Here is a 15,214-nt window from a genome sequence, read left to right as displayed (position 1 = left end):
ATGTGGAAATACTGATATTCTCCTCTGGAAAAATGGTAAAATGAAGGGCTCAGCTGAAATTCTAAAGATCTCATTCAGCTTTGGCCCAATAAAAGAGAACAAACAGGTTTAGAATTGCAATTAAAGTTGTAAATCCTGAGGCTGTCTCCCAGCACTCAGCAAGGAGTGCCAGGGAATGGGGGGAGCTGTGAGCAGTTGGTGGCTCCTAAATCCATTTATTTGGGGTAAACAGGTTTAATTCTGGAGGTGGCCAAACTGGGGAAGGGTGTGGGATCTTCATCTTTGGAAGAGAAGCTTCCCCTCGGGACACAATCCTGCTTCTGGAGCACCTCAAGAGGTTCCTTCCAACCCAGGTACTTCTGAGAAATTCTCCTTTTAAATCACCTAGAACCCCGTGAAATGAGTGAGTTAACAGCAGAGAAAGGATGGAGAAAAAGGGGGGAAACTGGGAGGAGAATGAGACTTGTGAGCCCTCACTTTCTCAGGATCCCACACCAAAGCTAAACACGGGGTTTTGGGGTGGTACAAAGGAATTTCTCTGCAAATCCAGGGCAAAACATGTCAGATGAAAATCAGGGAAGTCCAGCTGATGGCATGGAGGGTGTCCCTCTGCCAGCCATGGTGGTCAGGGCTCGTGGTAAGGGCTCACCTGGAGAAGACACGGTGGAAATTTGGAGGTGTGTCCACGTCAACAGCAACCAGGTGCACAGCTGGCACCTGCAGGATGGGATGCCCTGCCCCGTGCTGGCACACTGAGGTGGATGTGGGACAGAATTCCTGGGGTTTGTGGTGCATCCCATTGTTCTCACCAGGAACAGGCACTGGAAAACACTCCCCAGAGCTGTACTGGCAGGACACATAAGCAGCTCTGGCTTGGAAATAAATAAATCTGATTTGTTGTGGCTGGGTTTGGGTTTGGTTCCAGCTCTGCAGGGAATTTGGGATGTTCTGCAACTGGATTTACCTGGATTTTGCCTATTCTGCTATCAGGCGTGGCAAGTGCTAAATGAAAAAAGGATAAACAGAAGAATTTGTGGATTATCTTTTGTGAGACACCCTCAGGCCCTGGGAATGTGACAGAGCATCTCCTGGAAGTACAACTGGATCCTGAGTGCAGAATGAGCTCCAGAAGGAAGGGATGCCAGGGAATAATAATCTGTGTTCTCTCCTGCAAAACTGCTCGGTGCAGCTGGAAGGGCAGCAGGGTCCTATGAGAGAGGGTGGAGGGAGCTTCTCCCCTGTGGAAGGGCTGGGAGAATGGGGATCGTTCAGCCTGGAGAAGGATTGGGGTGAGCTCTGTGACCTTCAGCGCCTGAAGGAGCTGAGAGATGGAGGGACAGCACACGGGGGATGGCTTTAAGCTGGCAGTGGGCAAATTTAGATGGGAGATTGGGAATTGGGAATTGTTCCCTGGCAGGGTGGGCAGGGCTGGCACAGGATGCCCAGAGCAGCTGGGGCTGCCCCTGGATCCCTGGCAGTGCCCAAGGCCAGGCTGGGCACTGGGGCTGGAGCACCTGGGACAGGGGAAGGTGTCCCTGCCATGGCAGGGGTGGGATGGGTGGGATTTGGGGTCCCTTCCAGGTGTGGCCATCCCGTGATCCGGGCGGGCTCCGCGCTGCGCGGTGGACGCGGAGCGGCCGCGATCGCCCCGGGGCGGTGTCGGAACCGGGACTGCATCCCCGGCCGGTCCGGGGCGGGCTCGGGGCGGATCCCGGGGTCGGGGCTGTGTCCAGGGGAGGTTCCAGGAGCGGATCCCGGTGCCGGTGGGAGGTTCCGGCGGTGGATCCAGGGGCGGTTCCGGGAGCGCATCCCGGTGCCCGTTCCAGGGGCGATCCGGGGCGGTTCCGGGCGGATCCCGGTTCCAGGGGCAGTCTCGGGGTGGATCCCAGGGCGGTTCCGGGGCTGGATGCCGGGGCGGGTCCCGGGTCCCGGGGCGGTGCCGGTGTCGGGGGGAGGTCTCGGGGGTGGATCCCGGTTCCAGGGGCGGGTCCCGGGCGGATCCCGGGTCCCGGGGCGGTGCCGGTGCCGCCATGGCCGCGGGGCCGGTGCGGGGCCGGCGCGGGGCGCCCGGGCCGGGGCCAGCCGGGGAGCCGGAATGCGTGAGTCGGGAACGGGAACGGGAACGGGAACGGGAACGGGAATGGGAATCGGGAACGGGGACGGCACCGGGGCAGAGGCTCGGGCAGGGCCCGGTGCCGGTGCCGTTCCCTGTCCCTGTCCCGGTGCCGGTCCCGTCGCGCCCGGGCCGTGTCGCGACTGTCGCGGGTGGTGCCGGCTCGGGAGCGGCACGGCCCGGCCGGGCACGGAGCCCAACAGGCTTCGAGGTTTTGCCTTTCCCCCCTGTTTTTCCATCGTTTATTTTCCCGCATTTTCTCTTCCCCGTTTTATTTTCCCTGTTCTTCTTTTTTTATATATTTTTCCCTTTCTTCCTTTTCCTTGTTTCCTTTCGAATTTCTCGTTTTTCCCTTTCTTCCTTTTCCTTTATTCATTTTTAATTACTCTTTCCATTTTTTTTCTTTCCCTTTTTTCTTTTTCCTGTTTTCTTTTCACATATTTTCCCTTTCTTTCCTTCCCTTTTTTTTTTTTTTTCCCTTTTCTTTTCCTCTGCTTTGTTTTTTCCCCCCTTTTTTCTTACCGGTATTTTTTTCTTTTCCTCTTTTTATTCTTTTTTTCCGTATTTAATTTTTTTCTTTCTTTCCGGCTGAAACCCTCTTTACCAGGGCAGCCTGACTAATCCCATCTCTTGCTGCTCTCCTGGCTCCAAGATGACAGAGAGGAATCAGAATCCCAGGCTGGTTTGGGTTGGAAGGTTGGATTTTAAGGCATTTGGACTTAGAGGAGTATCAGATTTTCAGGGCTCTCAGTGTGTCCTGGTTAGGATTGCTCTTCAGGCAGAGTTTCCCAGGTGGATCTGCATGGATCTCACATTCCCTGTGCTTTCCCAGACAGAGCCATGCTTCCATAGGGCAAAAAGCAGGGAGCATCTCCCCAGGGGGATCATTCCTCAGGGATCCAGGGGGAGCTGGGCTCTCTGGAGACCTGTGGGACAGGCCTGCTGGAACCCCAAACAGGGCACAGGCTGGCTTTAAAAATGGGCTCAAAAAGCAGAAATTGCACAACAAGGACACAGTAAAGTTGGAGAAAATCTTTTAAATTGTACCCAAAATACCCCAACAAATGAGCAGAACTTTTCCTACAGCTCCTCCAGGTTGGGTGTCCAGTGGAGCTGGGTTTGGCATGAGTCAGGTTTCATCTCTGAGGTCTTTATCCCATCAGTGAAAAGGAGTGGATTTCCCAGGGCTTTCAGCTGGACAGGAAAGTGAGGGTGATTTCCCTGCAGGGAGAGGTGTTGTTCCTGCCTGTTGCTGGTGTCCTGCTCCTTTCCCAGCTGCCTGCCCAGATCATTCCCTGGCACGAGCAAACAGTCCCTGCTTGCCTTTGGAGCAGGGTCCCTGGCACAGGCAGGGCTCTGCCGTGGCTGCTTCTTCCCCAGGAGACAATCCCAGAGGCTGGAGTCTCCCCTGAGCAAGAAGCTCCCCCAGGCTGGCATTGGGATGAGTTTGTCTCCTCCTGTGCTGAATTCCTGACACTGAGCAAACCCCCAAAACAATACCTGGAGTTTGTTTTCAGTCAGCCAAATTCCTTCTGGAGTGGGGCATTGGGTAATTTTTCCCTTTGCCCCCTCATCTGACACATATTCCCCGTTTGCTGCTGCACTTTGCCTTTCCCTGCAGTGAAGGAGGAGTTCTGCAGCAGCAGAGGCAGGGGATATTTTCCCAGTGGGAGGCAATCTCAAGGATTTAGAGGACCTCCCCAGACTTTTATTGCATTATTCCCTTTCTTACTGCAGTACATATTTCACTTTTGGATTCCCTTCCCATCCTGATATCCTGCCTCCCTTCCTGCTGGTCCCATCTCAGCTGTTTCCTGCTGAGGTTCTGGGTGCATTGATCCATTTTTGGTTTTCCACAACTTATTCCAACTTTAAATTCCGTTTGTGTGCTTCAGTAGTCTGTTAGTTCTGTGCCAGCACACCTTCCTGGAGAAATGGGATGTTGGGATTCCTTAAACAAAGTTTCTTTGGGAAGGAACATCCCAAGTGTGTGAGTGTCTCTCTGGCATTCAGGCCCTCAATCCGTGTCAGTTTGGGAATTCCCATGTTTGTGTTCATTTCCTGGGCAGTTCCAGGGAGCCCTGCCTGGGTGTGGGTCACCCTCCCTTTCCAGGGGTGCTCTCAGCCCAGGGATGTTCTTCTGGAGGTTTCCACGTGGTGTTTTCCATGGATTTGCAGCTGAAGCTCCCCATTCCCAGCGTGCTGCTCAGAGCAGCAGTTTGGGAGCCCCTGGTCCTGGGCAGGGCTCAGGCACAGCTCCAGGAGAAGTGAGTGGATGGAATAGCTCTGGGAGAAGGTGCCTGTGTTCAGGGAAGGCACAAAACATCCTTTCAAGGATGTTCCCCTCACTGGGATCACGGATCCAAGGCTGTTCCTTCTGTTTCCTGGATTTAATCACTCCTTCCACACAATTCCTTGGATCAGCCCCATGCCAGGTCCTGCTGGGGTGGAGGCTCAGGGATGCCTTTTCCCAGGGATTTCATGTGGCACAGGGAGGTGTGAGGTACAGAATTCCTGCTCCCAGGGGCACAGGGAGGTGTGAGGTACAGAATTCCTGCCAGGTACAGAATTCCTGCCCCCAGGGAGGTGTGAGGTACAGAATTCCTGCTCCCAGGGGCACAGGGAGGTGTGAGGTACAGAATTCCTGCCATGTACAGAATTCCTGCTCCCAGGGAGGTGTGAGGTACAGAATTCCTGCCATGTACAGAATTCCTGCTCCCAGGGAGGTGTGAGGTACAGAATTCCTGCTCCCAGGGGCACAGGGAGGTGTGAGGTACAGAATTCCTGTGAGGTACAGAATTCCTGCCCCAGGGAGGTGTGAGGTACAGAATTCCTGTGAGGTACAGAATTCCTGCCCCAGGGAGGTGTGAGGTACAGAATTCCTGTGAGGTACAGAATTCCTGCCCCCATGGAGGTGTGAGGTACAGAATTCCTGTGAGGTACAGAATTCCTGCCCCCAGGGAGGTGTGAGGTACAGAATTCCTGTCAGGTACAGAATTCCTGCCCCAGGGAGGTGTGAGGTACAGAATTCCTGCCAGGTACAGAATTCCTGCTCATAGGGGCACAGGGAGGTGTGAGGTACAGAATTCCTGCCCCGGGGAGGTGTGAGACACAGAATTCCTGCCCCCAGGGAGGTGTGAGGTACAGAATTCCTGCTCCCAGGGAGGTGTGAGACACAGAATTCCTGCCCCCAGGGAGGTGTGAGGTACAGAATTCCTGCTCCCAGGGAGGTGTGAGACACAGAATTCCTGCCCCCAGGGAGGTGTGAGGTACAGAATTCCTGCCCCAGGGAGGTGTGAGGTACAGAATTCCTGTCAGGTACAGAATTCCTGCTCCCAGGGAGGTGTGAGGTACAGAATTCCTGCTCCCAGGGAGGTGTGAGACACAGAATTCCTGCCCCCAGGGAGGTGTGAGACACAGAATTCCTGCCCCCAGGGAGGTGTGAGGTACAGAATTCCTGTCAGGTACAGAATTCCTGCCCCAGGGAGGTGTGAGGTACAGAATTCCTGTCAGGTACAGAATTCCTGCCCCGGGGAGGTGTGAGGTACAGAATTCCTGCTCCCAGGGAGATGTGAGACACAGAATTCCTGCTCTCCCAGCACGAGGGGCAGAGGGGAACCCAAACCTTGCTGTTCTGCCCTGGTGCCTCGTAGCCCATTGTTCTCCTGGTGTTCCTCCCAGTGCAGCTGGCATCCTCGGGAGGCACAGGAGGCTCCCAGGACGTGGGGCCTGTGCTGGCACAGAGATGTCACTGCTGCTCTTGGCTGTTCCAGAAGCGGCTGTGCAGGCTGCTGGACACCATTCCAGGGGAGCCTGGTGCCCAGCTCGTGGGCTGTGCCATGGACCTGGATTCCAGGCAGAAACTCCTCCCTGACTCTGCTCCCTGGGCTGCAAAGACAAAGCAGAATTCCCTGGTAAGTGCCCACTGTCCGTGGGTTTGCTGCAAAATCACTTCTCAAATACATTTTATCATAAAGCTGCAAGTAATTACCCTCTTTTTTTTCTTTTTTTTCTCTTTTTTTTTTTCTTTTTATTTTTCATTTTTTGATGAATTTATGTCTGGTTTTGTTCCTCAGATTTTGGAAAATCATGGGAGCAAAGGCATTTCCCAGCCCTGCCCGAGATGTGTTGCTGGAGAATCTGTAAGTGTGGGAATCTGCTTTTTGGGACAAAAAGGACTGGGACTTGTTCCCCATTACAACATGAAGTTAATAATCCCCACGATTGCATTGCTCAGGAATAAAGCGTGGAAATTAAAAATAAAGGAGATGGATCTAGAATTTCAGCAGAGCACAAATTAATATTTCCAGCAGCAGTTGGAAAATCTGTAGATTCTCAACACATTTGTCAAATTCTCTCTAAAAAGCAGAATTTGGGAAGTAACTGAAAGAAACTATAATATAACACTTCCTCCACCCAGTTTTATGTGTCCTTGATTTACTGGATCATAACAAAATACTCAGGAATCTCATTCTATCTCCTTTTTTTTGTAATTGGATATTTCCTTTCTGAGGAATAGCTAAAATATTGAAAATATTGCTCCTTCCAGAGCCAAAATGAGGAGAGGTGTGAGGAAATGCTGGGTGTTCATAGCAAAATCTCTGATTTATGGAATTAAAGGCAAAGTTTCCATCAGAGTTTCCATCAGGAGCTGTGACTGAGCAGACATTGATTGTGTTAATTTATTTCCATTCATCCCTGGAGGGAAAGAAAAAAAGGAATATTTGTGGTGGTACTCAGCGATTTCAAATAAAATTTGAAAACGAAGAGTGAGGAAAAGCCTTTTTGCCAGGCTCCTTTGTCCTGACCTGAGATTTTCTCATTCCAGGGCCACTTCAGTCACATCCTGAGCTTCTAGAAACAGAGAGGGGCAGCTCTGATTTCCTGCTGGGATGCCCAGGATGCAGCTGATCCTGGGCTCTGCCCTGCCTGCCTCAGCACCCCCTGCCCTGCTGCCCCTCTGGGCACCATGCCCTGCAACTCCACACCTGCCCAAAACGCTTCTGCTCCTCAGGTAGCTCTGGGTTTGTCCAGAAAGGACAAGGAAAGGCTGATTCCATGTTTAGGTAGCTCAGAAATTGTTTTAAAAAGGACAAGAAAAGGCTGATTTCATGTTTAGCTCAGAATTTGTTTTAAAAAGGACAAGAGAAGGCAGATGTCATGTTTAGCTCAGAATTTGTCCATAAAGGACAAGGAAAGGCAGATTTCATGTTTAGCTCAGAATTTGTTTTAAAAAGGACAAGAAAATTCAGATTTCATGTTTAGGTAGTTCAGAAATTGTTTTAAAAGGACAAGGAAAGGCAGATTTCATGTTTGGGTAGCTCAGAATTTGTCTTAAAAGGATAAGGAAAGGCAGATTTCATGTTTTAGACTGGTTAAGTTGAGCTGGCCGTGGGCCCAGGCTTCACCTGGGACTGAGCCAGAGCTTGTGCTGATTCCAAAGGTTTTCCCAACAGCCCTGACCCCCTTGGAAAATGCTGCTTTGGAAAATCCTCCTTGTGCAGGGCCACAGGCAGGAATGGGAGGACACAAATCTTCATTTTTAAGTGGCTTTGCAGCTGTGAAGTCCAGGAAAAAATCCTACTGAAGCTTACATTTAATTCCCAAAAAAAATCTGTTTAAAAAGACTTGACCTTGTCACCCAACAGGCTTTTATTGGCACAAATCTGAGGACAGGTTAATTAACCTCTGAAAGGTTAATTTTGGGGGTTATCAGGCTGCAAAATCCACAGGCAAAGGTTTTTTGCAGTCCTTGAATCCTTCCCATGTTATGTGTGGAGTTGGAGTCAGCCCTGAGTCGAGATATTCTCATTAAATCAATGAATATCACATAATACTGAGTTTAATTAAGTAATACATGAGGAGTTGAGTCTAAAAGCAGACCTGCACTTAATTGGCATTCAGATTTTGGTTTAAAAAAAAAAAAGTTTCCTCCAAGCCAATAAAAATTTTAGTTGAATTTAGAATAAATACTTTCAAGTTAGTATTTACATACTCAATACCAAGATCTGGGGGTCAGAATTTGTGGGGAATTCATTTTTACATCCCCCACCCTTGTCTTTTTAAAAATCCTGGTCATCAAAGCAGTATTTTTTTAAAAAAGGTGGATAAACAGCAGTTTGTGTGCTGCAAAAGCTGAAATATCTGATTCAATGTAAAGGGCTAAACGGGTTTAGTTCCTGCAGAATCACTCAAAACCTCAAGTGTGACAGGTAATGATTAGGACTGGTCAAAAATTGGTTAAATAAAGTCAAAATTTCAGGTGTTCAAAGAGGGGAATACCAAAACTGGACTCGGAGTCTGTGATGGAAGAGTTTTCTGCCAGAATACATCAGGCAAAAGTATGGGATCAAGTTTAAAACACAGGGAATCTGTGGATTATCAAAGCAAAAAGTGGTTTTTCCTTAAATAACTCCCATTTTATCATGTTCAGGAGTGCACAGATACCTGTGTCAACATTTCCTCTGTTTGCTTTAAACTTGGATCTGGTCTGGATTGGGATAAAACCAAGAGCCAGCTGGCTCCTTGCTGGTTTTCATTCTGCTCCTGGTGGGGTTTGTGGCACATCCTTTTAAATCCTGCTTTTCCAGCACTGGTCTGAAATGTGGTGAATCCCAGGGCAGCTCTGGTGGCTGCAGCAGAATTTTAATGGGATTTTTGGGAACTTTTTTTTTTTTTTACCAAAATCTGAATGCCAGTTTAGTGCAGGTCTGGTTTTAGGTTTATTTCCTCATGTGCTCCTTGAGTAAACTCAGTATTTGTGTGCTGCTCATTTATTTAATTTATTTAAATAAATTTAACCCCTGTCAGTGGGCAGGGGGCAGGGGTTTCACTGCATTTCATCCAGGGGATTCCTGAGCTCCACAGCTGGGCAAACCAGGAGCACCTGATCCTGCTTTTGGGGTGAGCAGGGCCATCCTTCCCCCGTCCCAAATGCCACGTGCAGCCAGGCTGGCAGGGACATTGGGACACTGGGAATTCCCAGGTGTTTCCCACACTGGGATGTTTCCCACACTGGGCTCTCTGTGTTGGGAATTCTCCAGGAGCACAGAGGGGAAAGCTGAGCAAGTCAGTGCTGATATTTAAATCAATAAATAAAATATATTCTCCTCCTAATGCCCCCTGTGCTGGGAGTGAGCCCCAAAAAGGGCACCGGGCAGTGCAAAGGAGCCTGCCCTCATTTCCAGCTGTCCCAGTTCCCACTCCCTGCAGAATTCCAGCCTGCTTTGGGCTGGAAAGGGCCATCCAGCTCCTCCCCCTGTCCCAGTGCTCCCAGCCCCATCCAGCCTGGCCTTGGGCACTGCCCCAGCTGCTCTGTGCCCCCTGTGCCAGGGCTGCCCAGCCTGGCTGCAGAAATGCACATTTCAGCTCCATTCTGGGGAACTGTCCTCACCCCTGGAGCTGCTCCCTGGCCCTGCAGAAATGCACATTTCAGCTCCATTCTGGGGAACTGTCCTCACCCCTGGAGCTGCTCCCTGGCCCTGCAGAAATGCACATTTCAGCTCCATTCTGGGGGAACTGTCCTCACCCCTGGAGCTGCTCCCTGGCTCTGCAGAAATGCACATTTCAGCTCCATTCTGGGGAGCCCCTGGAGCTGCTCCCTGGCCCTGCAGAAATGCACATTTCAGCTCCATTCTGGGGAACTGTCCTCACCCCTGGAGCTGCTCCCTGGCCCTGCAGAAATGCACATTTCAGCTCCATTCTGGGGAGCCCCTGGAGCTGCTCCCTGCGGGTCACACGCAGGTGTTCCCATGGCAAGGCAGCTGCTGCCCTGCCTCCTCCTAAACTCTGAATAAAATCACCTTTAACTCCTCTCAGACCCCCCATTATCCTGAATTTTCCCCACATTGGAAGGCAGAAGCTCCTGGATCAATTCCAAAGTGAACTTTTCCTCTCAGATGAGATTCCTTGCTCCATGTTTTCCAAGAGGGCAAGGAGTGCTTTTTTAAATCAGTCAGGCTGGAAGCAAATTGGACTTTAATTGTCTGCTCCACTGAAGGCTTTTAATGGTGATACTTTTTAAAATAGATGTGTTTGTAATTTATTTTGGGATTTTCTAGGATCGTAAAGCTGGCACAGGCTGGGGCAGTGAATATTCCTTTAAAGCAGATTTGTGTCAAATCTGCAGTGGAACCACAGAGTTATTTTTGTATGCCTTGTAAACTCTGAATTTTTGTTTTCTTGATGAAAAAAAAAGTAAACTTTGTATTTCCTACTGCTGTGGTTTGTACACAGAATAACCAGAGTGATGCTTTATTTACCTGTATATAGAGAGAAAGGCCCCTGGCCTGTTTTTAATTCAGGTTTAAAGGATCTAATTCTTATTTTTAACTTTGTATTTTTTAAATTGTTCCTTATAAAAGCAGAAGCATTAAACACCACTTTGGCTACAGCATGGAATTGTCTGGTTGTGTTATTCCATGAATGATTTCTGAGGAATAAAGGTAAATAAAACCTCTGATGAGGAGAATAAATATATTATTTATGTCATGTAAAATCTTTGTAGTAGGTTTAGGTGCTCAGTTTATTAATTTGATGGTAATTACAGGTCCACTTGGCATCTTGACTGCCAAAAAAAGATGGAAAATCAAAATATTGGGTAAGTGGAGTTTAAAGGCAACGTGGATCTGACAAGACAAGACTTATGTGTTGAATAGAGTTAATGTATTTAAATTTATTTTTGTTTATTTTAGATATTATAATTTATTGACTAGATTTCAAACCCGTGGTGTTTATGTCTAAATTAGTTGCTTAGAACCCCAGCAGCTCTCCTGGGAGGGTGGTGTGATACCCTGTGTTGGCAGATTCAGAGTCACACATAAACAACTCTGCCTTTGCCCTGATTGCTGCAGATAATTATCCAATTAACACTCACACTGGGCATTCCTCCCACAGCCAGCTTCCACCCCGGGTCCCTGCCTGTCCTTTCCTGGGCTTGGTGCTCTGAGCAGGACCAGGCTGGAGCTTTGGGCACAGGGACTTGGCTGGGGATTCCTGCACAGCAGGAATTGTCACCTCATTTCCCAGGGCTCCAGCAGCTCCCCCACCCCGGGGACACCAGGACTCAGCCTTTCCTCTCCCCTCCTGGGCTGTTCCCAGCTCTTCTCAAGGAAGCAAAAAAAGCAGTGGCCACACTGTTTAAAAACACAGGAAAATAAAAAATGCCAGGAGGATGCAACAGAGTCACAGGATTGTTCAGGTTGGAAAAGGCTCTGAGCCCATGGAGTCCAGCCCTTCCCTGCCCTGCCCAGGCCACCACTGACCATGTCCCCAAGTGCCACCTCCACAGGGCTGGAAATCCCTTCAGGGATGGGCACTCCAGCCCTTTCCAGGAAGGAATTTTCCCAAGTTCCATCCTGAACCTCCCCTGGCCCAGCTTGAGGCTGCTTCTTGTCACAGAATTCCAGACTGGCCTGGGTTGGAAGGATCCCAAATCCCAGCCAGTGCCACCCTGCCATGGCAGGGACACCTTCCCCTGTGCCAGGTGCTCCAGCCCCAGTGTCCAGCCTGGCCTTGGGCACTGCCAGGGATCCAGGGGCAGCCACAGCTGCTCTGGGCACCCTGTGCCAGGGCTGCCCACCCTGCCAGGGAACAATTCCCAATTCCCAATCTCCCATCCAGCCCTGCCCTCTGGCACTGGGAGCCATTCCCTGTGTCCTGTCCCTCCATCCTTGTCCCCAGTCCCTGTGCAGCCTCCCCAAGCCTGGAGCAGCCGTGCTTGGCTCTGATGTCCCAAACTCTGCTCCTGACCCAAGCCCAGCTCCCAGAGCTGCTCCTTCTCTGCTCCTCCACCCAGGGGGATCAGCACAACCTCCACGGGCTCTTCCTCCATCCTGGGGCTCCTCCTTCCCCTGGGCATGGGCAGGATCAGCTGCCAGGGCGTCCCAGGGTGCTGCTGGCCCTGTGCTGGGGCATATTTTGATATTTTGGTGTGACTGTGGTGTTGTTCCTGCAACGATCCCGAAATCGCCGCGTGATATTTGCTTGCAACACAGGGTGTCATTCATGAGTTATACATAAATGGCAGCTTTACATATTTAAAAGGAACATGGACTGCTTCATATCTGAAGTATGGTTCCCAGGGGACAACACCACCATTTGATCTATTTTTGATTAAAATGTAAAAATTAAAAATTAAATCAAATGGTAGTCAAATTCCTCGGGGAAAACATACTTCAGTTATGAAGTATTCCCCGTAGTAACCTTGAGAATCTTACAGCTGTATTGTCTCATCTGTAGGTGGTCTTTTTATGTCTCACATAATTAAAATGAATTGCTGGTAGAGAACCCCTACTACTGCATACAGATTTATGAACCTGGAGGCACCTCCACTCCCAGACAAACAGGGACAGCACGCTCCCTGTGCAGCTGTGCCACGGCCAGCGGGCTCTGCTGGGAGTCTGGGCTCCAGGGGGAGTGATCCTTCCCTGCCCGCAGAGGGTGAGGGAAGCCGGGAAGAGCAGGGGCTGGGGAAGGGGTGGGCAGGATCCCTGAGGTGGGACAGGACCTCCCGGACCCCAGAGTCCACCCTGTCACTGCCCCATGTGACACTGCACCATGTCACATCCCCACCTGTCCCCAGCTCTGAGTGCCACCTCCAGGTGACACCCGCAGGGATGGGCACTCCAACCCTCCCTGGGCAGTGCCAGGGCCTGAGCCCCCTTTCCATGGGGAAATTCCTGCTGTGCCCACCCTGAGCTGCCCTGGCCCAGCCTGAGGCCGTTCCCTCTGCTCCTGTCCCTGTTCCTGGAGCACAGCCCGACCCCCGGCTGTCCCCTCCTGGCAGGAGCTGTGCAGAGCCACAAGGGCCCCTGAGCCTCCTTTGCTCCAGGCTCAGCCCCTTCCCAGCTCCTCAGGAATTCTCCAGCCCCTTCCCAGCTCCTCAGAAATCCTCCAGCCCCTTCCCAGCTCCTCAGGGATTCTCCAGCCCCTTCCCAGCTCCTCAGGGATTCTCCATTCCCTTCCCAGCTCCTCAGGAATTCTCCAGCCCCTTCCCAGCTCCTCAGGGATTCTCCAGCCCCTTCCCAGCTCCTCAGGGATTCTCCAGCCCCTTCCCAGCTCCATTCCCTGCCCTGGCCATGCTCCAGCCCCTCCAGGGCTCTCCTGGAGAACCCAGAGCTGGACTGAGGTCCCAGTGGTGGCACAGGGGGACAATCCCTGCCCTGGTCCTGCTGCCACAGGACTCAGCGTTTCAAATACCCGAGGAACCCTTGCTGCACTAAGCAATGGCTAAATGTCACCAGAACATGATTGTGAAATTGGATTTCCCAGGAAAATGTGCTCTACACAATCTAATGCAACTTATTTCTAGCAAGCTGCTTTATCAGGCTGCCTTGGAATATGGGAATGTATATTTGATAAGATTAGAGAATTGTGGGGATCAGGAAAAATAAGACTCTAGACTTTGCATTCCCATTTTCACCCAGCTGAAGGACAAACATGTCATTTATTTTGTGTTTGGTTGTGATTCTCACGGTCCTGGTAATGTACCCACAGCAGTGGCTTGTGACTGTGCATCCTGCTCAAGCTGTGACTAAAACTTCCCTAACAACATTTTCATAAAAAAAGAAGGGTATGGAAGCGAAATGCTTGGATTTATAGAGAAAACAAAACAATTCTGACAATAAAAGTATCGAGTCGATGAGTTCCACAGTGCCTTGCAGAAACATTTTGTAATAAGCAGCAGGAGTGTTCAAATTTCAGTGTAATACTTGAAAGGAAATGTCTCTGATCTTTGAGTTTCTTTGGAGAGGGGAGTTTTTAATGTCTAATCAGACTAAAATCCTCCTGTAATTGCACAGTGAGAGGCCTGTGAAGTTTCGGGAAGGCTCAGATGGAGCACGGACCTGCAGCAGCACCAAGGCTTTTCCTCTTCTGCGGAGGGTTCCAGGCCTGTGGCATCAGCCTCAGGTGTCCCCACGTGCAGGTCCCAGCTGGAATCTCTCCCCACGTGCTGGGCTGTCACCCCAGGCTGGCACTGATGGCCCTGAGCAGGCACTGTGGTCACTGATTAATGAAATTCCGGCAGGCCTTGACCAGCCAGGTCCTTCCCCTTTCCACTTGTTCCAAGCCCAGCCATGCTCCAGCTCCACCCAGCTCCTTGGGAAGCTTTTCCCCCTCAAACCATTAACATTTACGTGTTAATTACATGGAATCTCCAGTTGATTTGGGAAGGAACCCCAAAGCCCACCCAGTGCCACCCCTGCCACGGCAGGGACACCTTCCCCTGTCCCAGGTGCTCCAGCCTGGCCTTGGGCACTTCCAGGGATCCAGGGGCAGCCACAGCTTGAATCCTGATTTATTAATTATGCCTTAATTAATAAAGAAGTGTCAACACACCTCTCCTTTTGTCAGTGGTGCCCTAAGCCAGGCTTGTCCATGCCCTGGGAATAACAAGAGTTCAGTGCAATGTGAACATTCCAGCAGGGCAGAGCACAGCTAAAATCACACAGTCAAAATCCTCCCTGAGCCTCCCAAACCCTCCCTCTGCTCATGAGCAGCTTCCTGAGCAGCAGCCTTCATCCTCACCACCCTCATCCTCACAGGCACGAGGAGAAGGTCAGGAATCCATCCGCAGCCCCTCAGCACTCCCTGCACCAACAGGGTGCTGCTGTGTTTGAGTCCTGAACCTAAAAAGCCTTTAAATAAAAGTTAAGTTCTCTGAACTCAACACCTCCCAGCAAGTGCCAGATGCTTCAGGCCCTGACTCAGTAGCTCAGCAAGGAAAGAGCCTGGGAAGCTTTAAAATGTGCATTTCTGGGCAAAGCCGAGAAGGGAAAGAATTCTGAGGAGTTTTTAGCAGAGTTTGTAAGCAAAGGGAAATAGCTGGTGTGAGTTTTTTGGTGAAGGGAGGCTCTTTCACTGAAAATTGGGTGATTTAGGGTAGCTAGTAAATAACATTCTGAGTTTTCTGTCTGAATTTATGGCCAGGGTTCCATCACTTGTGCTGAGCATCCTGTTGAAGTCGTTCCAGTCCTGGTAAAAGCTGAGTCTCAAAATCCTGCCCTGTCCAAACTCTGCTTTCTCAGTCCCTGTGTGCAGCAAATCACTTCCCCAGCCTGGGACAGTTACTTCAGGGAAGGGGAGAGAAGATTTTCTGTC

At 50.6% G+C, this 15,214-nt stretch overlaps 1 protein-coding gene and 1 long non-coding RNA gene across 4 annotated transcripts; both read left to right on the top strand.

Moving 5' to 3' along the window:
* Positions 1-1,997: 1,997 nt before the first annotated feature.
* Positions 1,998-10,508, top strand: C8H10orf143 (chromosome 8 C10orf143 homolog). The gene is made up of 4 exons (XM_064431608.1): positions 1,998-2,099; positions 5,887-6,027; positions 6,190-6,255; positions 6,942-10,508. Exons 1-4 carry the CDS (start codon positions 2,031-2,033, stop codon positions 6,969-6,971), a joined length of 306 nt encoding a protein of 101 aa, XP_064287678.1. The 5' UTR covers positions 1,998-2,030; the 3' UTR covers positions 6,972-10,508.
* On the top strand, positions 2,114-5,880 carry LOC135306963 (uncharacterized). 3 transcript variants are annotated; one of them, XR_010367716.1, is made up of 4 exons: positions 2,114-4,706; positions 4,747-4,984; positions 5,103-5,133; positions 5,255-5,880. It is a non-coding gene; the product is annotated as an uncharacterized LOC135306963 (long non-coding RNA). The 3 variants fall into 3 exon arrangements; XR_010367717.1 differs by having other exon boundaries at positions 2,114-4,984; positions 5,255-5,413; positions 5,464-5,880; XR_010367715.1 differs by having other exon boundaries at positions 2,114-4,984.
* Positions 10,509-15,214: the final 4,706 nt, after the last annotated feature.

The sequence above is a fragment of the Passer domesticus genome, chromosome 8, assembly GCF_036417665.1.
Source record: "Passer domesticus isolate bPasDom1 chromosome 8, bPasDom1.hap1, whole genome shotgun sequence".
NCBI classification, from domain to species: Eukaryota; Metazoa; Chordata; class Aves; order Passeriformes; family Passeridae; genus Passer; species Passer domesticus.
The sequence above is the reverse complement of the archived record's forward strand: the minus strand, read 5'-3'. Positions and strand labels throughout refer to the sequence as shown.